Source organism: Leucoraja erinacea, chromosome 25, assembly GCF_028641065.1.
Source record: "Leucoraja erinacea ecotype New England chromosome 25, Leri_hhj_1, whole genome shotgun sequence".
Taxonomy (NCBI): domain Eukaryota; kingdom Metazoa; phylum Chordata; class Chondrichthyes; order Rajiformes; family Rajidae; genus Leucoraja; species Leucoraja erinaceus.
Genome location: NC_073401.1, coordinates 18,803,292 through 18,830,183, shown reverse-complemented (window position 1 = coordinate 18,830,183; position 26,892 = coordinate 18,803,292). Strand labels below are relative to the sequence as shown.

Below are 26,892 nucleotides of genomic sequence, written 5' to 3'. Positions count from 1 at the left end.
ACATTTCAACAAAAGTAAAAAATAATATATTGCTTTTTCTGCTGCATAAACTCTGTGGACAGATACTGTGGTCATGTTTCAGAAAGAAGCATTGCAGCCACTTCCAGGTATTTCAAAATATTAGTGCTATGTTTTTCATTGTTGTTCAGTCAGTCATTGAATAAATGGCTGAAATCCTGAAATTCTGACATAATTTATCTGCAATCCTGTGATTTTTGCTGAGCAAAGTGTGGAGCAGCCTTGAGATGTAGCAATGAACCGGAGATGGGTTGAATATGTGCTTTGTGTGAGTCGATCTTGATTAGTTAAGCGGCGATGGGAGGGGAGGAATGCACCTGGACACTGCTTGCCCCACATCTAGATTGGCAGAGCCAAACGTCCCAGCTCTTTCCCACTCTGTTTCCGATCTAAATCTCAGGGAGCGGAGAATAAAGACTACATGTTGGAGATACTCGGCAGGTCAGACAGCATTTGCACAGAGAGAAAGTTGGAAGCGGAACGAGTAAAAGTGCAGAGAGGACAAGGGGTGTTCACTTGGGAATAGGTGGTTAACATGGAGGGGGTCAACGGTTGAACTGCTGTGTATTACATTCTCACTCGGCGCACACAAGCCGGTTAATAAACAGTTGTGGCCAAAGATGGCATGCAAGAGAGGAACAGGAAATGATTGAAATGTAGAACGCAATAGGGAAGATGCAAAATCTGTGGAAGATTGCCACAGAGGGCTGTGGAGGCCGTCACTGGATATTTCTAAGGCAGTGATAGACAGATTCCTGATTAGAACGAGTGTCAAGGAGAGAAGGCAGGAGACTGGGATTAGGAGGTGGAGATCTGCCATGATTTGACTCGATGGACCAAATGGCCTAATTCTACACCTGTAACCTGTGAGCATGTTGTGATCTTCACCTTAACACCCAAACCTCTCCCCTTCACCCCTCTCGCCATCCTGTCCACGCCCCCTGCCCCAGCAACCATTCCCATCTCAGCAAAGGCCAAAGGCTGTTGTTCTACAACCTCCTTGTTTGAAAGCAAGTTTCCCATTTGAGGCATCACTGAGTGAAGGCAATGTCTAACGTGACACAGTGTGGTTATAAATGGCTCAGCGGAAATGAGAGACTTTCCTGCCTTTATGAAAGAGGAATGAATACAAATGGACTGTGAGACTATGAGTGTAATTAGCTCTGCTTCCCTACAATATTGTACAAGTGAAAAATAGGGGGAAATGATCAATGTAACGTGATTGGTGCTTGGACAACGATGCAGAAAATACAACAATTGGGCATTGTTATTGTGTGGGGAAGGGGTTCAGAAACCATAAGTAAAAGGACAAAACATCATGATGAAGGTACAAGACAGAATGAGGCATCAGAAAGGAGGACACAACCACAAAGGTCAAAAATCCCAAATAATGCTTCAGATGTGGGATAATTAATGTAAGTCAGAAGTAGGAAGCGATCGAATGTGATGAAGGGTGAGAGATACTAAGTTTGGAAGTGATAAAATAATGTGAGTAAAGTCGTCAGCAGTGGGTGTACAGGCAGTTGATGGGGGATTGCGGAATTTACCAAGGGCTGGAGAGCACTGGAGTCACCGAAATGGACAGGTCATGAAGTTTGAAGATCAGATGTAGGTCAAACAGATAATTTACCTTGGAGAGGGCTGAGAAAAAGTAATTGTAGATAGGATGCGAACATTCAAACATCAAATTGGCAGACGGCAAGAGACCAGGTGGTTCATTATTCGGACGCAATGACGGCCAGTAAAATGTGACCAAGACCCCGATTGTTACTATGTAATCTTCTGGGAATGTGGAAACTGCAGGAGCAAGAAGGGAAAAGTGCTCCTGAAGTTTCCTCTCAGATCATCAAAACCAGTGGAGTGGACAAAGGCACCAACTCTGAGATGTGGATGGGTACTGATTGTGGACGATCAGCCATGATCACATTGAATGGCCGGTGCTGGCTCAAAGGGCCGAATGGCCTACTCCTCCTGCACCTATTGTCTATTGAGATGGAATCTCTGTCCCAGTCACGATCCAATTTGAAGTTCAGAGACGTTACATGGATCTGAACCAATGCAGAGGTGGGGAAGTGAATGTTCAAGATCATGGAAACATGGCACTCTGAAAATGGCACTCTGCTGATTATAAGGTTACCACAAAGAGGAACAATAAATTCACCCCATTACACTGGTTCTCTGACTCACTGTTCAATGTCATTTGGCAGTAACATAGCATTGAAAATGGGAAAGATGGTGGTTTTATCGGAGCTTCTAGATGTGTTGGAGGCAAGGTTCTGGATCCATAGATATGTGTACACTGTAATCATGGACCTTGTTTTGTTTTGATGCTTTAACAGTAATTGTTCATTAAAATAAATCCGTCAGGTTATTTTCACCATACAAAGTTGTTTGTTGTATTGTAACCTTTTCCCTGCTAATCTTTGAGCTTCACTTCTCATTAATTCACAATGAATGCTACTCTATTTGTTCCTCCTTCCTTGTTTATAGAACATATTGAAAGATTCCCTTAAATTCTGCCAATTTGTCTGCACTTCCCTTGAATCAGTTATTGAATCATTTTGCCTCACCACCAACACCACTACAATCTATAGCACAAGATCTCGCTAGCTTTGAACATATGCCCACAGATTGTACAGGGTCAGGATACACAGAGTGAGGATAAATGCTGAGAGGAGTTGTCAGAAAGCAAATACCAACTGTCCATTTGTGGCCCAAATGGGGATGGTCTATCTGAGCTAGGGTGTTGTTATAAAGATGTCAGAGAGAAATTATCAGAATCTGTCAGGATCCATCAGGAAATTCAGAGCTGAAACTGTTGACAGTCGTTCAACACGGAATGGTTCAATTAGTCCATGTGTTGTAATTGTCTGGAATAATCCTGGGTTTAATTCCTGGATGAAAAGTTAATTGTGGTAAATGTGTTAACCTTTAAGTCCTGGCAGGATTCAATGTAGATGAGGTTACTTCATGGATCCTAGACTTTGATCATTTCACTATTTGATGGTGTGCGGTGTTTGGCATCTGGAAAAGCAAGGAAAGATTTTAAATAGCCAGCCTACTCAGTTAGATTATCGTTGGTCTGTATCTAACTCCATGACTTACCTTGGATCTGTAACCGTAATTTATTTGTTTTTAACGTCAAAAAAGCTTTTAATCTTCCTTTGGTTTATTTTGAAGTTGAGCCTAGATTTCCACTAACTTTTCTGATTGCACCAGAAATTGCCCAGCTCAAAATCTAAGGTTTGGCCCCTTGATCTTGATTATTTCGCTCTCCCCACCAAAGTCTCCAATAGCCTTCAACACTTGAGATGGTAATGTGTGATCTGATGCTCTTGCAACAGTTTCTGCAATCTAACCTTAGTCTATCTATTTTAGCCCTGGTGTCCTTCTGCTAAACTTATGCTGCACATACTCCGCGTATGTGTCAGAATCTCTATTCATAGTTCCGGTGCAGCTTTCATCTCGGGAGGTCTGAATTTAACGTCAGAGCAACAGTTGTCCACATGTCAGTCAGATCTTTCACGGCAAATGTCATTTCTCTTAACTATAACCTATAACGTCAAGTGTTAACAATTACTTATTTACGCTCGTATCTTTTAATGTGGTTCCGATCTACCAGATCCACACATCCCTGCAAATGTTGCTTCATTCAGATGTAAAACCTTGGTTACTGACTGAATGAATCATATTCATTCCTCTGTGAAGTTCCACCATTTAAGATCGCTGTTCCCACAAAGACCCTGCAACCACCACATCAACATTAACCCTTTCTCATTGATCTAAAATAAGTTATTCCTTATTGTTTGGTCCACACTCTGGGCAAGAAAACCTTACATTGTACACAGTGTATATTCAACCTCCAGAGGGGGTGACACAGTGGCGCAGTGCTAGCGTTGCTGCCTTAGTGCCAGAGGCCCGGGTCCAATCCTGACTATGGGTGCTGTCTGTATGGAGTTTGTCCGTTCTTCCTGTGAGCGTGTGAGTTTTCTCCGGTTTCTGCGCACATTCTAAAGACATGCAGGTTCGTAGGTTAATTGGCTTCTGTAAAATTAATTTGTTCCTCATGTGTAGGATACAACTACAGTACGGATGATTGCTGGTTGGAACGGACTTGGTGGGCCAAAGGACCTGTTTCCATGCTGTATCTCGAAACTAAACTAAATGTGTTAGTTTGGTTTCCCGATCTAAAGCTTGGCGTATAGATGATGCCAGTGCCCCAAAGACTACACCATTAACTCCAGATTATTTGAGCCACAATTTCAATTCATGCTGCTGTTTTGCATTTGGCCTGATATGATCTGAGGATTCGGTGATATGTTTGCGGTTCTGTTTATAATCTTGACCCCGACTGCTGCCGATCGCTGAGGAGAACCTCCCACATAGTCAGGTCAAGGTGGGAACAGGCAAAGCCTGGATAGCAAGCTCGGTGCTTCCCAGCCACACGTATTTGTACAAATGTCCCAAACCGATGGAAGTTTGGAAGGAAAACCCATCAATTCCTTGCATACATAGGTCCATTGAGGGCTTCATCTGAAGGGCCTGGAGCTGAGTGAGGAGCTACTGACAGATCCTGACCAAAACTCAGTGCAATTGTAGACACAGAGTGACACAGTCTTGATTCTCCATCTATCTGAAGATAAAGGTTATTATTCCAGCTGGCTTTTTTTATTATTCTTGCCTTATTGGTTTTCAACGTTGTGTCAACATTAGAAACACCATGAGACACAAAGCACTGAGCGGGTCAGGTCACATCCCTCGAGAACATGGACAGGTGATGTTTTGGGTTGAGATCCTTCTTTATCCGCAGTTCTTTGTTTCTAAGTTAGAAACATCTTCTGCCACGGAGGTTGTCCCTTGATTACTGATTTCTGTCATCTGCACAACAAGATGGTTATCGCCTGCAAGCGATGCTGCCCCCCTCTGGACACAGGCAGCAGCAGGAAACCTGGTGAAGTCTGAGATCAGTGCAGTGAAAATTGTTGTGTTCCCCTCTCTTTCAACCTCTAAAGACCAACATTCAAACCCTCAAGGGTTCCCCACTAATTGTAACGGGGACCCTGCAATTGAATTTAATAAATGGTATTCGCCCAGCATTCCTGTACATACATCAGTTGCTAGCATTCAGCCAACTTTCCTGCCTGTCATCTCTGCTGAAGATGTTTGTTTGTATGGGGAAATTTCTGACACAGCCATGCTGAACTGTGGGGAACATTTACCAGGAACGACCCCAATATGCCAGATATGCCATCACTTACTTTGGCACCTCCTGCTCCCTCAGATTTGGTCAAGTAATATATTTAGCGATTTTGTATTCTTCCTTACAATGTTACCTTCCCATGTGCGTGACAGCTCTTGAGTGGGGCGTGGATCGGTGATTGTCAGTAAATATCTAGTACTTCACTCTGTGACTGTCCTGATGTTAAATGTAGATAGATCTGCCATAGCACCCTCGACCTGACACTTTGACCCTGCTTCTGTTCCCACAGGCGCTGCCTGATTCATTGACTGTTTGCAAACTTTTGTTTTTATGTAGGCGGGTTTGTGCAGCTTTGAGCTGTCTGTCCCTACCGTCTTTCTCTAAAACCTCAACCATCGTGAAATTGTTGTGTTTTTCATCCCACCTTTAGTTCCCTTAGTCAGCATTTTCAGTGTGTTATTACATGATCCTGTGGGGCTGGGATTATGGATTCACTCTGTGCCATCGTGGACATTATACTTGGGGTCTGGTTGGCAGCCTTCAACCTATCAGCACACCATGATGGAGAAGATGGCAGATGTTTGTAGACTACCAACCTTTCGGGTGCAGGAAACGGGTCTAAAATCCTTGACAATTATATGATAGATTATGGTGTCACCCAGGGCTGCCAACTCTCACACTTTGAGTGTGACACTCACGCATTTCAGCCAATTCTCACGCCCACATGCTGAAGACAGAATTCTCACGCTGGCTTAGTCCCTACACAGCAAAGATCGTAGAGCGGAGCTATAGGATCTTTGCTGCACAGTTTGTCTCTTTGCGCCACATGACAGCGCTCTGCACCGATTGGGGAAGCGCGTCGGTCCCGGGTAGCGGGTGTCAGCGCTTTTGTGCGCCGTCTGCGAGCGCTGCACTTCCGGCTGCCGCGGCAACCTCGCTCGCTCCCTCCCTCCTGCCCTTCAACTCACACGGCAGCGCCCAGCGCCGCCAATCCATGCTGCATCGTGCCCGCCAGACTCCCCATTGGGCGGCCGGGAAAAGAGAGGGAGGGGAGAAAGAGAGAGAGTGAAACAAAAAAAAGGGAGGGATGGAGGCAAAGAGAGACGGGGAAGGGAATGTAGAAAGGGGATTGAAGGAAGGGAAGGAGAAAGGGGAGAAAGAGGAAGCGTGAGGAAAAAGAGGGAGGGGAGGAAAGATGGAGGAAGGGGAGGAAAGATGTGTTTCCCTGTGTGTGGCTCCTTGTGTGTGTGTGTGTGCCTCCTTGTGTGTGTGTATGTGCCTCCCTGTGTGTGTGTGTGTGTGTGTGTGTGTCTCCTGTGTGTGTGTGTGTGTGTGTCTTCCTATGTGTGTGAGTGTGTCTGTGTGTGTGTGTGTATCCCTGTGTGTGTGTGTGTGTGTGTGTATATCCCTGTGTGTGTGTGTGTCCGTGTGTGTGTGTGTGTGTGTCCGTGTGTGTGTCTGTGTGTGTGTGTGTGTGTGTGTGTGTGTGTGTGTGTGTCTGTCTCCCTGTGTGTGTGTGTGTGTGTGTGTGTGTGTGTGTGTGTGTGTGTCTCCCTGTGTGTGTGTGTGTGTGCGTGTCTGTGTGTGTGTGTGTGTCTGTCTCCGTGTGTGTGTGTGTGTCGTCCTTTGTGTATGTGTCTCCCTGTGCGTCTGGTGTCACATCCTGGCCTTAGACAGGGCTGCCAACTCTCACGCTTTGAGCGTGAGACTCGCGCATTTCACAAAATTCTCATGCTCTCACGCTGATCACAAAATTTCTCACGCTCAAATATCTGCGGGTGCTGAAAGTTCAAAATAAAGCTAAAATTGTTTTGGAGGTGAGTAAAAACCATGAGGGGAATATCAGGTGAATGCATAGTCTTTTCCCCAGGATATGTGATTCAAGCACTAGAGGGGATTGGTTTAAAGCAGGGCTATCAAAGTACCGGCCTTCAAGATGATTTTGGGGGAAAAAAGTAATTTAGTTTCTCCCATGCAGATGGTTTGATAGGTGAGACACGACGGCAGTGGTCCCAGCACCAACCCCCCCCTCCCCCTCCCCCCCTGAGGCACGGCACACACCTCCCACCGTCACCTCCGGCGGCTCTATGTCCGTCGACCGCTCTGTCCACACCCCATGGAGTTTTAACCCTGGCCCGGAGCCATGAGCGGACTGGGTGAGTGGGGGCGTTGGTGCAGCCTCCGGAGCCTACTATGGGAGGGGGAACAACCCCTCCCACACCCCCCCCCCCCCCCTCTGTCACTACGCTCCCGCGCAATTTCTCACTCTCAACTCTCACCCAACGTTGGCAGCCCTGTGTCACCTCTCATTCAGGGAGAGGGATTACTGCAGCACTTTAGTGACTGAAGATTGCAAAAGGATCAAATCGAGGCAGTGTAAGCAAAATGTTGAGAGGTTTGGGATGTGGTGTTATAATTTAACAACTTGTATTTCCAGTTTTAATTGATGAGCAAAGAATGCCCTCACACTGAAAAGCCAGACACTGTTCCCCATCTGTCAGCAGTCTGCAGCGTGAAGGATCACTGGATCAGGGACAGATACAAAATGTGGAGTAACTCAGCAGGTCAGGCAGCATCTTTAGAGTTACTCCAGCATTCGGTATAAACTAGCTTCTGCAGTCCCTTCCTACATACAGGATTGGGGATACCTTTGCCGATATCAAAGATCTTGTGTGGATAATTCCATCTTATGTTGGGACATTGCGAGCTCACAGAGACAGACGGTTGCCCAGTGAAAATTGTTTTTAAATCGAGGCCCTGCCCATATAGATCGCAGAGCTCCAGGGCTCCAACCCAGGGCTTCAAAGAAGATTTTCATGTTTCCGCTCATTCTCCCTCCACCCTCCTTTCCTCTCACACGCTTCTTCCCAAATCAAGATAAGATCACACTCGTTGAATGATGTCAACTCTAAGGGTTGGGCAAGTTGACATCAGTGAGTGAGAGGCTAAGAAGTGAGCTGATGAATCTTCTTGACGTGATGAGGGGTTTAGATCAAACAGAAATTACGTAATCCCTCCATCTGATGGATTGTTAACCTGACCTCAGAAACTTTGGCAGAGATGGATTGATTGTGTGGGGGGGGGGGGGGGGGGGAGGTTGTGCGGAAGCTTTTCATTGGAGAATTATGATCTGGAATAGGACTAAACGGTGGTGGCATCTTAAACTATAATTAATTGTGAGAAGGTGAATGGGAAACAAGGATAGGAGCTTAGGAGAGGAGAAGAGTTCACCATCTCTCCAGGAGTTAGTGCTCCCACAATGGGCTCAATGGCTGACTATGTAAGCAGTTTTTTTAAACCTATCTTAAATATGCTGATCTACTTTCTAAAGGTTTTTGGCCATATTTTGTTTTGTATTTCATCCCATTTCATTGACACACGTACATCCACTCCAGGTCATCAACCTGTCCTCATGTTGCCCATTGCATGCTTGTTCTCTCTGCTTAGTGATCCTCTCATGAAGTAAGTGTTGATGTGAAACTGGGCAATCAAATTTGTAATTCGGGTCAGGCCCTAAACTCTCGAACATGGCCAGTCAGATCTGGGGCTCATTTATAACATTCTTTCAGTGTCAGTGATCAGAGCCTCAGGATTACACGTACAGTGAATACAATCAAGGTGAGAGAGTCCCAGGCATGTGTCCACAGAGCTATGTATTATTGGGGCATTAGTGTTCAGCATCCTTCACTTGGGGTTCCTGCTCCCTCTCTCCAGTGAAGAGTAGTCGCAGCTCACAACAGTCGACATCTGACGACTAATGTCTTCCAGTTAAGAAACCACAAAAGTCAGTCTCTGTCAAAATCTCCCTCCCTCCCTCTCTCTCCATCCTTCGCTCCCTCTGTCCCCTCCTTCCCTCCCTCCCTCCCCTCCCTCTCCCACCGATCCCTTTCCCTTTCTCCCTGTCCCCTCTCCTCCTCGCTCCCTCTGTCCCCCTCTCCCTCTCTCTCCCCCATCCCCCTCTCCCTCAGTCCCCCTCTCCTTCTTTCTCCCCATCCCCATCCCCATCCCTCTCCTCCCATCCACCTCCCTCTGCGCCCCCCCCTTCTCCCTCTCTCTCACAGTTTTATGAAGAATTTTTTATCAACACACCAATGAAAAATAAATGTTAGGGAAGGTTGTAACACATTGTGAATTCAGCCCGTGTGATTCTCACTGTGCAGAAGATTAATGTCAAGCAGAGCTATTAGGAATGAAGCCAGTGTTGCATAGAGGAATCTTCAAATTGGACCCAGTGCTTTCATTGGTTTTTTTCTTGTTTTGTGAGATTTCAATTTATTATCTTCTTTGCTAATTTCACATAAAGAACTCCACTTCTGAAAACTACTGAAACTGCCAGCAGTGTTTTACTGAGGATAATGAATGGTTCAGGAGTTACATTTTTGCACTGATGATTTCAGGGTCCTGTGTTGCTGTGAACTGGCATTTGCTCATGAGAAGCTTTGTTCACTATTGAGTGCCCGTTCTAGCAATTCCCTCAGTGGCCCTCAATGCCCAGCAAAGTCTGAAGAAGGTTCCCGACCTGAAACATCACCTATCCATGTTCTCCATCGATGCTGCCTGACCCGCTGGGTTACTCCAGCACTTTGGGTCAAGAGTCAATTTAATTGTCATTTGGACCCCTAGAGGTCCAAACGAAATGCCGTTTCTATCCCCAGCAAAGACACATTGAGTTCCCGGTAACTGGTTGCCCTTGGGTTTGCTCACCTGCTGATGGAACTCTGGTGGTGGAGGGAACAGGGCTTCCCTTTCAAAGTAAAATTCACGACTAACGTCTCTGAATATTGATTATGTTGACAACTTCACACTAAAATGGCAGCAATTCTTCAGCAAATATTTGGCGATGTCTCACTTTGTTTCATTTACACCCAAATATGCCTTTCATTTTTGCAAGTGTTACTCTTGTTCATGCTGATTAATATCCAGAGTTACCAGGACTTGTGAATCCTTCATTCCACTACTTGCTGTGGGTAAGATTAGGTTACAGTTGAACCACAAAACCCTTTCCTCATTTGGGAAGTGACTGTGTGTGGTGTTCACATTGTATTTTTGCAGGAAGGTGTCAGTCTGTTGAAGTCAGTAAGACCAGCCATTTACTATCTGAGCTTGTCAGGTTAAAATGAATTGTTCATTCAAGTAATCAAAATGGTAGCTCTTGGTAAGTCTGCACTCCTTTCTTTTAGTTTGCTTCTATGATTTTTTTATAGCCAGTAATATGCAGGGAAAACAGTGAAGTCTTTGTCAGTCATGGACCATTTCAGTTGAGACCAATACAGATGTGTGAAGAGATTAAGGGCCAGAATTACTTTGTAAACAACACAGAGCTGGAAGCTGTGAGCTGCTCTTGAACAAGGTCTGATATTAAATGATATTGTATTCTTGTTAAAAGCCAACCATCGAATTTACAAAATCTCACTGTAATATCCACAAGCAGCATTACACACGCGGACACACACGCACTCTCACATGCGCACACATACATGCAGATACATACACATTTGCATGCATACACGCATGCATGCTCACATATGCTCATATGGACACTCAAACTCACAACACATGCACGCATACAATGCATTGCAAAGATCACAGGATTACAAATATACTCCCCTGCGTCATGAAAATTTTAAATAGTCACTTGATTTCCTGCTGTAAAATGTGATCAGTTAAGGACATGTCATTTTAGAAGAACCAAAGTCACAAGGACCGCTGACTGCAACAGGCCAAATGAGGATGGGTTGCTGATCCCAAGGCAGGGCCAGTCCCTTCATCTGCCGGCTCTCGTAGGGAGACCGAAGCGCGCAGGGCGCTAGTGACCAGTAGTGGTCTGAGGAGCCGTGGTCTACATCAGAGCTGCCTCATGTCAATGGTTCACTTCATCCAACCGGAAAAAGACAACCTCAAAAACAGAGTACTTTCACTCACTGCTCTTGGCCTTGTCCAGTGAAGGAGCCAGCAGATCACTGCTACATTTATATATAAGCTTGGCTTGTCTGGTCATAAAGTCATAGAGTGATACAGCATGGAAACAGGCCCTTCAGCCCAACTTGCCCGCTGCACATTGGCCAACATGTCCCAGCTACACTAGTCCCATCTGCCAGCATTGGGTCCATATCCCTGCAAACCCGTCATGTCCTAACCCTCCAAACCTGTCCTATCTTTGTCACTAAGTATTCAGAATATATGTGAGGGACATCTCAAAATCAGTCGTCAACATCACCACAGGTGGTTTGTGCTCAAACTTTGTCCCACCATCATAAATCATGACTTTGGGTGAACTTGGGATAGGGACTGGACATTGTGCCTTCCCCCACAGTGGTGTCCATTGTGGGGGGGATGATTTTTTGTCTGTAAGGTAATCCTGTTAGTCTTTGTCCAAGATGGCTGCCGTGAAAGGAGAGTGGACGCTGGCGCGCTTTAGCTGTCGCTGCTCTCTCTTCACATTGTGTTTTTGATTTTTGTTTTTGGACTGAATTCTGTTTTTAATTTGTGTTTCTGTGATGTCTTTATTATTTATTTTATTCTGATTATATGTTTATATTTCCTGTTAACCTATGTAAGGTGTCCTTGGGATGTCTGTTAGGCGCCCAATAAATAAAATTTATTATTATTATTATTATTATAAATGAAATCCACCCAATAACTCGCTTGGAAGAATAGCTGGTGTTAGCACTGGAACTAAAATGAAGGGCGTCGGCTACTGGTTACAAATGGTGTTTCGGATAGGACAGGTAAAACAAAAAAATGTGATGGTGACATTTTGGATCAGGACCCTTCTTCAGACTGATTGTAGGGGGGTGAGAGAAGAAACATTTCTTCTTCCCACACCCACCTACAATCAGGTTTCCCAACCTGAAACGTCACCTATCCATGTTCTCCAGACATGCTGCCTGACCCACTGAGTTACTCCAGCACTTTGTGTCCTTTTGTGTATTAACCAGCAATTGCAGTTCCTTGTTTCTCCTAAAATATATATATATATAAATGAGGGAGAGAAATAAGAAATGTGTGAGTGATATTTTAGAATTTAGTATGGCCAAGTAACTGGTAGTTTCAATGCACAGAGCATGAAAAATAAATTAAATGAACTCCAGGTTCATCTTTGAGAGGCATGGTTATTAGAATGGAGCCATGCCTGGGATTAGGTCTAAACTTGTACTATAAACCAGAGGGGTTTATTGGAAGGATGAGGAAAATGGTAGCAGGGGACACTATCTTGGGTGGAGAAACTATCTTCAAGTTAAATTAGACAATTGAAAGGAATTTTATACTCTAGGTGGAGTTGGCATCATAAGAGAAAGTAGCAGAATTAGGGCATTTGGCCCATCAAGTCTACTCCGCCATTCAATCACGGCTGATCTATCTTTCCCTCCCATCCCTATTCTCCTGCCTTCTCCCCATATCCCCTTACACCCACATTAATCAAGAATCTATCTATCTCTGCCTTAAAAATATCCACTGATTTGACCTCCACAGCCTTCTGTGGCAAATAATTCCACAGATTCACCACCCTCTGACTTAAGAAGATGGAGGTTTTGGCTTCCATCAGCAACTGAAATGATGGTACATTCAGAAATCAGACCAGGTGGTCTAAAATCAAACCACCAAGACATGTGGATTAACTGGCAGATTTACTAGAAGCTGCAAGGAGCTGACTTGCCGATCTCAGAAGGTGGTGAATTTTCCTGCATGTGCTCAGAATATTTTTCTGCAACAGAACCAATAAAAGAGGGGGCTGTATAGGTTAGTATTGAGAAAAAGGGCCAGATTTAGTTAATCCTTCTGTATGTGAGTAATTATCTAATAATAAGCATGTGATCAATTTCAATGTTGTGTCCAAATGAGGCAAAAGAAAATCACCTCCTTAGATTCCAGATTTGTGCCATGTATTGAGGCAGGATTTAGATGCAGTAAATCAGATAAATATACTGATTAGTTTCATTTAGAGATACAATGCGGAAACAGGCCCTTCTGCCCATCGAGTCAGCGCCGCCGAAACACCAGGCACAATTTGTTAAACATTTACCAAGCCAATTTGTGTACAAACCTGTATGTCTTTTTGGGAGGAAACCGAAGATCTCGGAGAAAACCCATGCAGTCACGGGGAGAACGTACAAACTCCGTACAGTACAACACCCGTAGTCTGGATCGAACCCGGGTCTCCGGTGTTGCAAGCGCTGTAAGACAGCAACTCTATCGCTGTGCCACTGTGATGTGCCACCCTACTGCTGGTTTAAACCAGACCAAGGAAAAGTGTTTGGAATGATTTATTGCAACATGGAGTCTGTATATATATCCTCAATGTGGTGAGAAAGGGAGATTAATGAGTTGCTAGTAAACTATATCCCTGGACTGCTAAAGTGATGAGGCATGGTGAAAATTACAAGAGAAAAAATTATATAAAAATGTTGGAGGGATGTATAGCTCAGTATAAGGTGGTAAAATAGGACATTAGACGCACAAAGTAGGAAAAAAAACCTTTACAGAGAGAGAGAAGGTGTTTGGAGCAGACATCAAGATAAGGTGGAAGGGCCAGCATTCTGGTCAGCCCAGGAAAACCAATATTGAACCAATTAAATCAACATGAGTCTGGTAATGACAAATGCCTGGGAGCAGAGTCTGAAGAAGGGTCTCGACCCGAAACGTCACCCATTCCTTCTGTCGAGAGATGCTGCCTGTCCTGCTGAGTTACTCCAGCATTTTGTGTCTATCTTTGGTGTCTCTACCTTTGCAGATGTCGTGACTATGAATTCCCAGTAGGATCTTGATTTGGGAACTTCATTTTTAGACCTGAAAACCATGCACATCATTCTGCATTTTATGGAGGATGACAATGAGAGCCAATGACTCACTGACCCGTTGCCTTAACATCTGCTGTTCGAAATGTATCAAGGTCTATAATGGGTGGCTTGACTCAACTAATTGAACATTTTCATGTGATCCTGATGAGTGAGTGTTGTTCATACCGAACTGAGGAGCAGCAACAAGCTGGCAATTGCTGATGAATGTTACGTGTTTAAATTTCCATAACCCATTAGATTTAGGCCGTGCACTCAGTGTTTTTATGTCTTCAATGTTACTGTTGACTCTACAAGTCACTGCAGACGTGTCATTGACAAACTTGAACAGTTGGATTTCCAAATGAGAAGTTCTTCAAGTTGAAGCTCATTGAATTAATTTTACTGACCTGATAAGAAAGTTGGTGATCTGCAGTTAATGTTAGGATAGTAAATCAAATATCCAATGTTGCCTTTAGCAGCACTATGATAGACACCAGTTTAGCTAACATTTCTTAAATTAAAAAATGTTCTTTTAAAGATTGATCGAAGCTGCGGAAAACATCAGGACAATCATTTTTCACAAAAAGATATTTCAAAACAGTAAAAGCTCAAAACAATAAGAGATCCAAAAAGTTGAGGTCTGCAGCTAAATCATAGAAAGGTCATGGAGAGTTTCAGAAACTGATATTACGCTGTTCTTTATATCAGGGGGACTAAAGTGTAAGGTGGTAAAGGTTACGGCAATACAAAGTCCTCATTGCAACACAGTTGGAGAAATGTGATCCCTCTGGTGCCTCACCTTGGAAAAGACAGTCGGTTTGGAGGAGATTTAACAGAATAACTTGGGTCTTAAGGAGTTAAAGTATGAGTTTAGGCAATGTTTTGTTGAGATTAAAATGTTCAGTGATTTTATTTAAGTTTATGTCATTTCATGATGAACAAATGTACATTCACTGTAACAAAATTCTCTCTATAAATTGAGGAATCCAAATCCAAAAGTATTGACTGACAATTAGACCCAGGTCTTGCAGAAGTAACGTCAGGGCGGGCTAGGAGTGTGGAACTGTTCTGAAGGCGTCAATTACTGTGGGGTCACTTGTTCAAGGTGAAGGAATACAAAACGAAACAGCGACATTTTCTGCAGACAAATAATGTAAGAAAAACCAGGATATGGAAGATTTCACCAAGATAAATAGAAACAACAAAATGGTAGAAATAGAGTCACATAGGGCAGAAACAGACCCTTCGGCCCAACTCATCCATGCTGACCTTGATGCCCCATCTACACTAATTGTTTATTGTCTAATCCCACCTGCTCACATTTAGCCAATATCCCTCAAAACCTTTCCTATCCATGTATGTGTCCAAATGTATTTAAAATGTCTTTATACTACCTACCTCAACTACCTCCTCTGGCATCTTGTCCCATATACTCATCACCATCTGTATGAGAAAGTTGCCCCTCCGGTTCCTATTAAATCTTTCCCCTCTCACCTTAAACATATGTATCTTGATTCCCCTATTTTGGATGACTCTGTGTATCCAACCTGTCTGTTCTCTTCATGATCTTATACACCTATATATGATCACCCCTCAGCCTCCTGCTCTCCAAGGAATAAAGTCTTAGCCTGTCCAACCTCTCCCTATAGCCTGGACTCTTGTCCAGGTAACATCCTCAAAAAAATGTCTCTGCACTCTTCCAGCTTAACTTCATCTTTCCTGTAGCAAGGTGACCAAATTGATCAATTTCCCCCCTGGGATAAATAAAGTTCTATTGTATAGTCAAACTGAACACAATGCTCCAAATGTGGCCTCACCAATGTCTTGTACAACTGTAAAATGACATCCCAACTTGTATTCTCATTGCTATTGAAAGCTAATTTACCGAAAGCTTTCTTGACCACCCTATCTACCTGTGACACTACTTTCAGAGAACAATCTATCTGCATTTTAAATTATTAGTATGGTGAGGCTAAATTTGATTTGAGAATTAAGGGACAGAAGTTTAGAGGTAACATGAGGGGGGAACTTCTTTACTCAGAGAGTGGTATCTGTGTGGAATGATCTTCCAGTGGAAGTGGTGGAGGCAGGTTCAATTTTATCATTTAAAAATAAATTGGATAGGTGGTATATGGATGGGAAAAGAATGGAGGGTTATGGATTGAGTGCAGGTAGATGGGACTAGGGGAAGAATAAGTGTTCGGCACGGACTAGAAGGGACAAGATGGCCTGTTTCCGTGCTGTAATTGTTATATGGTTATATGGTTAAATAGTGGTTGGCAGAAGCGAAAATAATACAAAACAAATGTTTATGTTTAAAAATTAAAAGCAGAAAATACTTGGAAAATGCGAAATATGGAGATTGAAAATCTAAATGAAATTGAAATGTTGGCAAGTACAGAGAGATGTTGCTGTTGTCAATAGAAGTAGAGGAAACGGGCATGGAGTGTGATTGCTGGTGTACTGTGGCATTGATAAAGCTGACAACACTGACGATCTACAGGTAAAGTTAGTAAACAAGATAAACAGCCTGATCTTTGAAGGTTCTGTTCTTTGGTTGATTTTCCAATATCATTGTGTGAATGATGTCTGGCAGTCTCGTGGCTACATCTTACATCTAACATGCATCCGTTAGCGTCCAATCAGTGTGAGTTTTATGTATTGGGTGAATATTTGTCAAAGTATTTGTAATTTTTCTGGACTATTTAGTGCTTGCCTGATTCTGGTGTATCTATCTGAATCAGGCTGGTAGACCTGAACAAAGGGATGTGGAGGATGCAGTTTCTCCACACTGCCCAGAGCCATAGAATTGTCTGAAAGGAACTGCGTAATTCTGCTGATTTACTGATCAGTGGTCTGGGGTTAAGTGTTCTGAGTTTCCTCTCTGCATCACGATCATTCAGTGCAATTCTCTGACAACCCAGCTGAAATACTTCAGTATTGTGAGATACACTGACACAGAATGACGCCATTCAGCCCGTCGGGTCCATGGTAGTTTCTCAGCAGTTTGTACACATGTTAGTGTATTGTGCCTTCAGCAGCCAATATCAAGGGCGGTTTCTGCTGTTCTGAGAGCTGTGTGTGGCACTTCATTTATTTGTTGGTGGCAGTGACTGCTGTTCGTCACAAGTAACAACTGAATTATATTCATTTCCATTTCAAGCTGCTATTCCCGTGACTCGTTCATCCCTTTGCGTGTTTCCAGCACTTTCCGTTTTACTCTTGGAAAGAATGGAAGAGGAACTTGAACCTCACCATCCATACGAACAAGAGATCGTTTAGTAAATACATCATTTCACGTTTTCAACACATGTATGGAGATATGGATAAAATGTCCTCTGACTTGGTGAATTTTGGATCACTGCAAATTGCAAACTTGTCGGCAGTTTGGCACGGTATTTGTGTGGATAGTTTCACCAACAGAGTTCACACAGCTGGGCAGTACATTTGCAAACCAAATTTCTAGCTGAACCACTCTCACGTACTCTACACAATTCATTAAGGGAGAATTTTAAAAATTATTTTTGAAAATACTCCCACTTTATTTCAATATTTCCAACCGTGACTTCTGCTAACCCCTTCTCTGGCCCTCCCATGTTCCATTGTAACTGAGGCTCGTCTATAACGGCGCTTTCTGCAAAGAGTCCCATTCAGAGGTAGCCTCAGAGTGAGAGCAGAAATATCTGTGTGAATAACACGCCGCCTGTCTGTTCCTGTTATAGATTGTGCAGACGGCTGCTGGCCTAGTGTTGAGTGGGTTGCAAAGTGCTAGGATGCAGCCAGATCACGTGCCTGAGGAGGCTTGCAATAAGTAGTAATTTCCAAAAGCACGCGTTCCATTCATCATTCTGGTGATTTACCAAATATTGCTGATAATTTTGTTGTATATTTAATGTGCATGTAACACTGCAGCAAGAATATCCTGCTCCTGGTGCAGATGATAATTAAACTCTCTTGACTCTTGCCTTTGTGATGCAGAGAGGGAATTTTAAAGGAGTTTCTGACATTGTGTTTGATTCCACCCTTGCTTCTTTCCTGAGTAACAGACCCATTTCACTTGCCCAGATGCCTGGGATTCCCCATCACTTAAGTGCATGGTCTGAAGAAGGGTTTCGGCCCGAAAAGGCCCCTATTTCCTTCGCTCCATAGATGCTGCTGCACCCGCTGAGTTTCTCCAGCAATTTTGTGTACTTAAGTGCATGGAATGTTTTTGGTGCAATGTTATGAGGTGTGAGCCCTTGCAACCGTCTGGGACCTGACAAATGTGACCCTGAACTCTCTGTGGAAAACTGCAGAAACACTGACTCCGCTCTGATTTGTATTGGTGACAACAGACATACCAATTGTTTCTGAACTTGGAAGTTGAGATGAAAATTAGATTCCTTCTCTCACCCATTACTTCTCTCCAGAGATGCTGCCTGTCCCACCGAGTTACTCCATCTTTTTGTGCCTATCTTGAGGGAAAGGTTATTGCCTTGACTGCACTTTACAAATCTCTCTGTCTCCTTCCTGCACACCATCTCATAATGGTTTGAGATCCAGCCCACTACAGTGATGTCACGTGCAAACTTGTATATGGAGATAGAGCAGAATCTGGGCACAGTCATGAACTTATAGGGAGGATGGACGGGCTGAGAAAGCATCCATGTGGGCAACTTACCCGGGGATGCTTTGTCACCTCTCCTCACTGATTTTGGTTTGTGGGTCAGGAAGTCCAGTGGCAGAGGGGAGCATCTCCAGAGATACTGCCTGCCCCGCTGAGTTACTCCAGTATTTTGTGTCTATCTTTGGTGTAAACGAGCATCTGCAGTTTCTTTCTACACAGTTTGGATGTGAGTTTGGTTGGAATTAAGATGTTGAAGGCAGAGCTGTCGTCAATAAATTGGAGTCTGATGCTGGTGTCCTTGTTATCCAGATGTTGCAGAGATGAGGGCAGGGCAAGGCAGATGTGGACCTGTTGGGTGGACTGCAGTGGATCAAGGCTCTCTGGCAGGCTGGAGGTTAATGTGGGGTTTTGTTTTCTGTTCTAGTTTAACTAGTGAGCAACATCGTGTGGATCGAACTGTTAGTTTGGTGATAGATGTGTGTTGTCCCGCTGGGCTCAGTGGCGTTAGTTTACTGCTCTTGTTCATGCTGTAATCAATCTCTGACGATTCGAGGGTTAACATTTCCTTCACTTCGCTGGAGAAAGAAAAACACACAATTCCCTCTGGGGCACTCATGACCCTGGAATGAATCCAAACGATCCTTCCCCTGGCCAAGCCTCACCTGTAAACCGCATCTCCTGCCACAAAGACTCGTTCAAACGAGAAAGGCAGAGCTTTGGTTGCTGGGCAACCGGCATTTCTTGAGCCCAACCCCTATCCCAGGCCGCTCCCCACCCCCCCCTGCGGTCTGTTCACCTCGGGCCTCCCGGGGTAGGGGAGTGTGCGAACAGGGCGGGCGAGGGAGGGAGGCTGTACTCACAGAGACGATGCCCGCCTAGAGCGCTCTCTCTATTATACCCGCTCCGTGCATCTTATGCTCCCGTCACGGGCAGAGTGAGTGGAGGGGAGGGTGTGGACCGTCTGCGGGAGAGGGAGAGAGAAGGGAGGTGTCGGGTGGAGGCGGCAACCAGTGACCCCGCACCGCACCGCCCGCTCATTGCCCCGGGGTCCCCGTTCCTCTGTGTTCTGTGTTAACTCTCCCTCCGGGGACTGACCCCAGCCCCCAGTTCACAGCTCGCCCACCACCTGCCCTCCCTCTCTCCTGCCCTGATCCCAGCCCGGTGTCTCTCCCCTCCCCTCCCCTCCCCTCTCACCCAGCAGCCCGGGGTGGCCGCTGCCTTATTAGGCGGCTCTGCCCGGAGCCCGTCTGACGGGAGGGACCAGATTCCTGCTCTGAAGCCGAGTGGCGCCGTCAGTCGGCGCTGGGAGGGAGGAGGCGATGGGAGCGGCGGCGGCAGCGGTGGTGGAGCCGGGGGCGGGGAGCGGGGACTGACCATGGACTACCTGGGGGACAAGCTGACGGCGGCTCAAGGCCACATGTCGCAGTGGGTGGGCTCGGTTCGCCGCTCCCTGCACGGAGCCCTCGGTCTGCTGGGCTCGGCCGTGGGCCGGGAGCGGGGCGCCGCAGACTTGCCCACCAGGGCGCCTCTCAAACGGACCTCGTCCTTCCGCCACTTCGCTTCCCGGAGCCGGGAGTCGTTCCGCCGCTTCTCGCTGCGGAGCCAGCAGAGGTTTCAGTCGCTGAGGAAACGGAGCACCTTGTCCACCGGCTCCGACACCACCGACATCGTAAGCATCGCTCTCTCTCACTCGCTTGCATCTTTCCTGTCCGTGTCTTGGAATGAGGAGGGGATGGTGGATTTTGGTGGATTGTCTGGTTAATATTTCAGGGTGACAACACGGCACAAACCGTGCCTTGAGAATATTTTGATAAACTTGTATTTCGCGTAGAAACAAAGCATGTTTGTAATGGTGACACTTTTGCGCGATTGTATCTGAGCACATTGATCACACCAGCAACATCTTCTCGCCACCGACTGTATCCCACGTTTAGTTTGCAAAGTTGCAGTTTGGGGAGGAGGGGACCGGTAATGGAGGAAGTGACCACCTTGGATTTATTTACTGTACACTTGTGAAAGTTCCACAGATCACAAGCTCCCTCTGCAAAGCTGAACCTGTTCAGCTGTTCGTATCCCTTCGTTATCACCTCTTTCACAGCCAACAATGGACCATTGTGGACTCCACCTTTCCTTGATCTACGGTGCCGGCTCTGATTTGTTTTGTACCTTTTCATACCTCTAGTTTCCTTCTCCACTGATTTTCAGAAGAAGGGTCACGACCCAAAACATCACCTATTCCTTTTCTCCAGAGATGATGCCTGACCCGCAGAGTTACTCCAGCATTTTGTGTCTGTCAACTTTGGGAGTAGCTTGGAAGGTGCACAGGTCATAGGTGTCACGATTAAATGGAGTCTCCTCTTTTGCATCTCGCACATCCCCTTCACACTTCCACATTAAATGCAGCCCCCTCTGATAAAGTCCCTGACATCAGACCAGTGCAAGCCATCTAATGCAAGCTTGTCATTGCTTAATCCTAGCCCCACTGCACCATCCTGCAAGGAGACAACTTTTCTTCCCACAGCAGTCATTTTTGTTAGCTTTCAAATAAGGGTATTAATTTATTGCTGTGCTTTTAAGTACACTTGAGCAGTGGATTTTAGGTCACATACACTGTCTATGCTCATATAACCTCTTACTTTTAAGTTGGGGCAACTGCCAATTTGTGGGGATTAATCTTGGTTCTGATGGTGCAACTGACAATGGAAGGGTACTGGAGTCACCACCCTTGACCCCAAGATCCTTGATCCGGATTACATTGTGAGCAATGTGTTTTAGCTTATTGCGCATATTTCAAACTTCGGGCACTTTGCTGGAGTTTAAGATGTTGATATCAATTACAAACATGGTGATATGTTTGCAGGATCTGTAATGTAGGTCAGAGTAGGGTTTGCTCTGTGCCTCTAGATTTGGGACATTGCTTCAGTACCGTTCTCTCCCTGACATTAGATTCTACACTGACGTCACATTTTCTCCTTGGAGGACTGCCATGGGACCACAGGTTCCAAATTAAATTAACGAGCCTACTTTCTGAAATGGTTCTAATCCCTGAACTGACATGAATGTAAACTTAATATTTGTTGATAGAAAATTGCTGATTTAAAGATGTCCTGAATGATGCAGGCAATCAAACTAAAACAGAATTATATTATGTTAATGGTGCAAAACTCCACAAAGGACTTTCTAGGGGTGAGTGAATCAGTTGGGAGGAGGTAGACGGGGGGAGATGAGTAACGGCTCGGGTTGTGTGCTTAGTCACCTGCTCCACCCCTGTACTCTGCAGTGCCAACTTGATATGCAGGTTCACTGATGATGCCATAGTTCCCCATCAGATCAACAACAATAATGAGATGAAGTACAGGAGAGAGATTGGGAACATTGTATCAGCCCAGCCCTTAACATCAGCAAGATGAAATAGTTAGTTGTGGGCCCAAGGATGTGGGGAGAGAGGGATGGTGAACGCAAACCTGTCCTCATTAACATTAACGACAGCTTCATGTTCTGAGGCAGCCATATCACCAACTGCCTTGACATGGTCCCTGTGCCCATCTAGTCCATTCACACCAAGGAGATGATCAAGAAAGTGCATCAGCGTATTTAATCTCTGAGAAGATTTGGTGTGTCCATGAGGATTATTCCGAACTTCTACAGATGAGCTATCAAAAGTATTCTGACAGGTTGTATCTCAGCCTGGTATTGTACCTGCTCTGCTCTTGGCCACCTGAACCTGCAGAGAGTGGTGAACACAGCCCGGTCCATCACAGGCTCGTCACTTCCTTCCATCCACTCCATCCTCACGGGTACGTTGCATCAGGAAGGCTGGAAGTATCGTCAGGGATCCCTGCCACCCCGGCCATTCCCTTTCCCCATATTCTACCTTCTGGGTGCTTGGAACCCCGGATGCCCGGACTTAAGAACAGCTTCTTCTCCTTTACTATCAGTCTTTTGAAACAATCACCTCTTTGACATCTCCTTTCACAGAGGTGTTGCCACATGGTCTTAACCCCAACTACAAATTGCAATTACTTTTTTTGCAATGCTTCAGCATTACAATCTTTGCACTATTCTGGGTTTTTTTTGCATTCACCACTATATTTACTGCTGCGTCTATCATTGTCATGTATGCTGTGCAGTCACGCGAATAAGAAAATTCATTGCAGCCTAGTGTATATGAAAATAAACTCATTTGAATCTGGAGACGAGGAGAGGGGTGGAGAAAAGGAATTCCCAAACAGTTAACGTTCATAGATGAATTCTCTATTGTCAGTTAGAGCAATTACATTTGTGAATGATCAGAAGGTGAGAAATGATTGCAGAGATCTCTGGATTTATTTAGTGATCAACGGAGGTAAATTTCATCCACTTTGCTTCCACTCGAACGTCCAAACCAAAACTGCCTTCTGCAACTTCTACTGCAAACAATGTCAGCTTTTCTGTGTAACTGCCGTCTGCAACTTCTACTGCAAACAATGTCACTTTTCCCCCCAAATTAATGCACCTCCTGTCCTGTCCTGTCTCCTGTTGAACTTGTAATCATGCTCCAAACTCAATATCCTGTTCACGGATAAAATTATCCAATTGTTCTTCTGGAACATTATCCAGCTTTCACCTTGAAGCCACCTCTCTTTCTTCCCCTTTTCCCCCCCACCCAGATTCATTCTATTGTAATCTTATCTCGTTATCTTGAGATTTGTTAGTCCCTCCACTGAAAGAGTTCCCCAGGCTGTTTGCTGCTCACAACAACTTAGCCAAAAGTTGGCATCGCGCTCCATGAGGTCTTGTTTGTCCAAGGCTTCATGCCTCATCAGCATTCACAGTCCCCTTTAATGAAATTCCTCCGTGACTTGCTCGTTTAAATGGGCAGCACAATGAGTTGTTGCCTCAACCCTGTGGCAACAGGTTCAATCCTGACCTCGGGTGCTGAACGGCTAAAGTTGCACATTCATCCCGTGTTTGTGTGTTTCCCCTCTGGGTGCTGCGGTTCCTCCCACATCCCAGGAACATGTGGATCAGTAGTTTAATTGACCACTGTTATTTACACATGGTGTGTAGATGAGTGATACAACCCTGGGGCTATTGAAGGGAATGTCAGAAGAGGATGTCGGAGGGAAAAGTAGTACTAAATACCATTGCTCTTAAACTGGCACAGATTTGATGGCCAAGTAGCCACTATGTTGTGTGGCAACTTACAGGGACTGTTGGCTCCCTGACATGGCCACCCATAGTTCCATGCCTTGTGCTTCTCACTTGAGGCTGCCTCAATGTTAACCCTTTGGCGATCCTTTTAAGCACCTCTTTTAATCCTACATTCACCAAGTTTATTTTTTATTTGTATTAGGGCTATCAAAATATTCATTAGACATAGGAGCAGAAAAAGACAAATCGGCCCATTAAGTCTTCTCTGCCATTCGATCATGGCTGATCTATCTCTGCATCTCAACCCCACTCTCCTACCTTCTCCCCATAACCTTTGTCACCCATACTAATTAAGAACCTGTCAACCTCCGCTTTAAAAGTACCCATTGACTTGTCCTCCAATGCTGTCTGTGGCAATTAATCCCACTGATTCACCACACTCAGACTACAGAAATTCCTCCTTATCTCCGTTCTAAAAATGTGTCCTTTTATTCTGAGGCTGTCGCCTCTGGTCCTAGACTCTTCCACTACTGGAAGCATCCTCTCCACATCTACTCTAGGCCTAATCAGCTACAGTGTCATGTTGGAGACAGATTTCAGGACTCAGGAGTTTGCTTCAACTGTTCACCCTCTAGACCAGCCCATTGTTTACAAATCCAATACTACCCCTCCCACTGTTCCTCCTGCACTCTTAGAACTTTCCATTTATTCTCTCATTCCCTTCAATTGTTTCCACATGTCAAATCTTCCTATTCTGAAGAGAATTCATTGGCGTGAAATGTTGCTCTCATCACTGATCCTGCATTCTCTGAGCATGTTCAGGCGTTTCTGGCCCTGTATCACCCCATCAGCTTGCCACTGTGTTTGGTTCTTTAAAAAGGTGAATTCAAACGTGCAGAGTGTTATCTTGAGTGAGATCACCAGTGTAGATTATTTTGTGATGCAGGAGCATAAGTAAATCCCTGTCCACCCACCTACCTGTGTGTAAAGATTAATATCATGTTGAGGTGGTGGTGTGGTCTTGTGCTGCACAACCAGCTCTGGTCCTGGATGGGACTATTTCTGGTCCGATTCATCTTCCCTTCTATTCCTGATCATCTTCACAACTCCACCCTCCATACCCCATCCACCCCTCCCCATCGCCATGGTTCTTTCTCCATATATTTGGTGACTGGGATCTTCTCTTGATCCTGGGAAACCAGCATAGACCCAATGAGTAGAATCACCTCCTCCCATGTTACAACTGAAGACCCTCGAGACCCAACATGACATTGCTAAAACTTTGTTTTCAGTTCAGATGTATCTACTGTTTAAGTATTTGGGTTCAGTCTGGGCTTGGCTCCTTTGTAATCCAGGGGAGGGTGGATTCTATAGAATTAGTGCCTTGACATTTGTTTCTTGATCAATTTTTGGTGTTTTATCCAGCAACGGATTGATATCTTGTTTGAGGTTGGTATAGTTCTGGCAATTGTTCGGTTGGAGTGGTTGCAGTCAGGCTTGGGTTGAGTTTTCATTCAATATATAACAGATGAATGTTGGTAGACAAAAATGCTGGAGAAACTCAGCGGGTGAGACAGCAACTATGGAGCGAAGGAAATAGGCAACTTTTGGTCAGATTAAAGCCCTTTCTCCTGTGGGTTAATATGATTCAGTTGACAATATAAAGGCTATTGGTTCAATCCGTGCTGCTGGTCTCTGGAAGCTGTCGATGACACGACCCGGCCTTTTGTGGAGAGTGGATTTCCATTGCTGTTAGTGACTTGTGACTGTCGGACCCTTCAATGAGTGAGGTGGACCTTGAAGTATGGTCCAAGATGACAGAATCTGAATACCGATAGCTTCATATGTTCCATTGCAACAGATGAATGCCATCAAGTTTGTTGCAGGAGTTGCTATTCTTTGAGCAGTTTTCTTGAGGAGGTTGACTTCTAATCATCCGTATTTCAGAATGACTATGCAATGTTGTGTTGGCAGATTTTCTCAGCTGCCCCATGCTGTGGGAATTGAGCGCTAATTATCTGAATGTCTCGTGGGACAAAGTGCTGTAGTCCCAGCCCCTAAAACTATCTCAGCTGCTTAAAAAAATAACTCAGTAGGTCAGGCAACATCTCTGGACAACATGGATAGGTGACATTTCGGGTCAGAACCCAGCTTTACACCTGAAAAGTCATCTCTCCATGTTCTCCAGAGATGCTGTTACTCCAGCACTTTGTATCTTTTTGTAGTCCTGCATCTGCAGTTCCATATTTCTAGACCCAGTTACGTTATGCCCATACAGTGTGAAGGATATGGGTGGGGAGGGCAGGGGATGGAAGAGAAGAACAAATATCTTACTTGTTCAATATAATTCATGAGCATCTGTAATGTGCAACTATAATGTTGCATCGCGCAGCTTTCTTTTGATGTGATTCTCGCCACAGTCTTTAATATCTTTTCACTTCAGCTGTATACATATTTAGTTTTAGAGATACAGCGTGGAAACAGGCCCTTCGGCCCACCTGGTCCGCACCGACCAGCAATCCCCGCGCATTAACACTGCCCAACACACACTAGGGACAATTTACATTTACACCAAGCAAATTAACCTACAAGCACGTACATCTTTGGAGTGCGGGAGGAAACCGAACATCTCGGAGAAAACCCATGCAGGTCACGGGGAGAATGTACAAACTCTGTACAGACGAGCAGCCATAGTCGGGATCGAAGCTGGGTCTCTGGCGCTGTAATACAGTAGTTCTACCGCTACACCACCATGTTGCCTAAACATGGCGAGTAGCTGGGGAGTGTGCACCAATGGGAAGAGTGCAGCGTGGGTGTTAAAGTGCAGTGTGTGTAAAGGTCTCGGCTGATGCAATCGGCAAACAACACACCTGTGCAACCAAAGCCTGCTGGATTTTGTACCATGTGACACGCAACGTCACAGCCACCTCTGTAACCTGTGCAGGCATGTGCCCCTCCCTGTGTGTAAGCTTTTGTGAAGAAAATGCAAACGAGAATAATGTTTAAAAGACATTATCTTTGAAATCTAAATCGGCAGCAAACAACTTCAAATAAACGCCTAGAGTCAGAGTCAATGTTGGAGGGATGGGGAGTGAATGAAGCGATTACAGTTGTCGCCGTCAATAAATGTCCATTCTGAAAAACACATTTGGGAATTT

General features: G+C 45.0%; 1 protein-coding gene across 2 annotated transcripts in view; it reads left to right on the top strand.

Moving 5' to 3' along the window:
• LOC129709478 (uncharacterized protein KIAA1671-like) overlaps positions 1–26,892 on the top strand; it is a 78,993-nt gene that overhangs the window by 16,614 nt on the left and 35,487 nt on the right. The window contains exon 1 of one of the 2 annotated variants that reach the window (XM_055655899.1): positions 19,471–20,270. The exons of the other annotated variant lie outside the window; for it this stretch is intronic. Coding sequence (XP_055511874.1) covers positions 19,977–20,270 — 294 coding nt within the window. The 5' untranslated portion in view covers positions 19,471–19,976. Of the gene's footprint in view, positions 1–19,470; positions 20,271–26,892 lie in introns of those variants that run through there. 2 annotated transcript variants of the gene reach the window in all.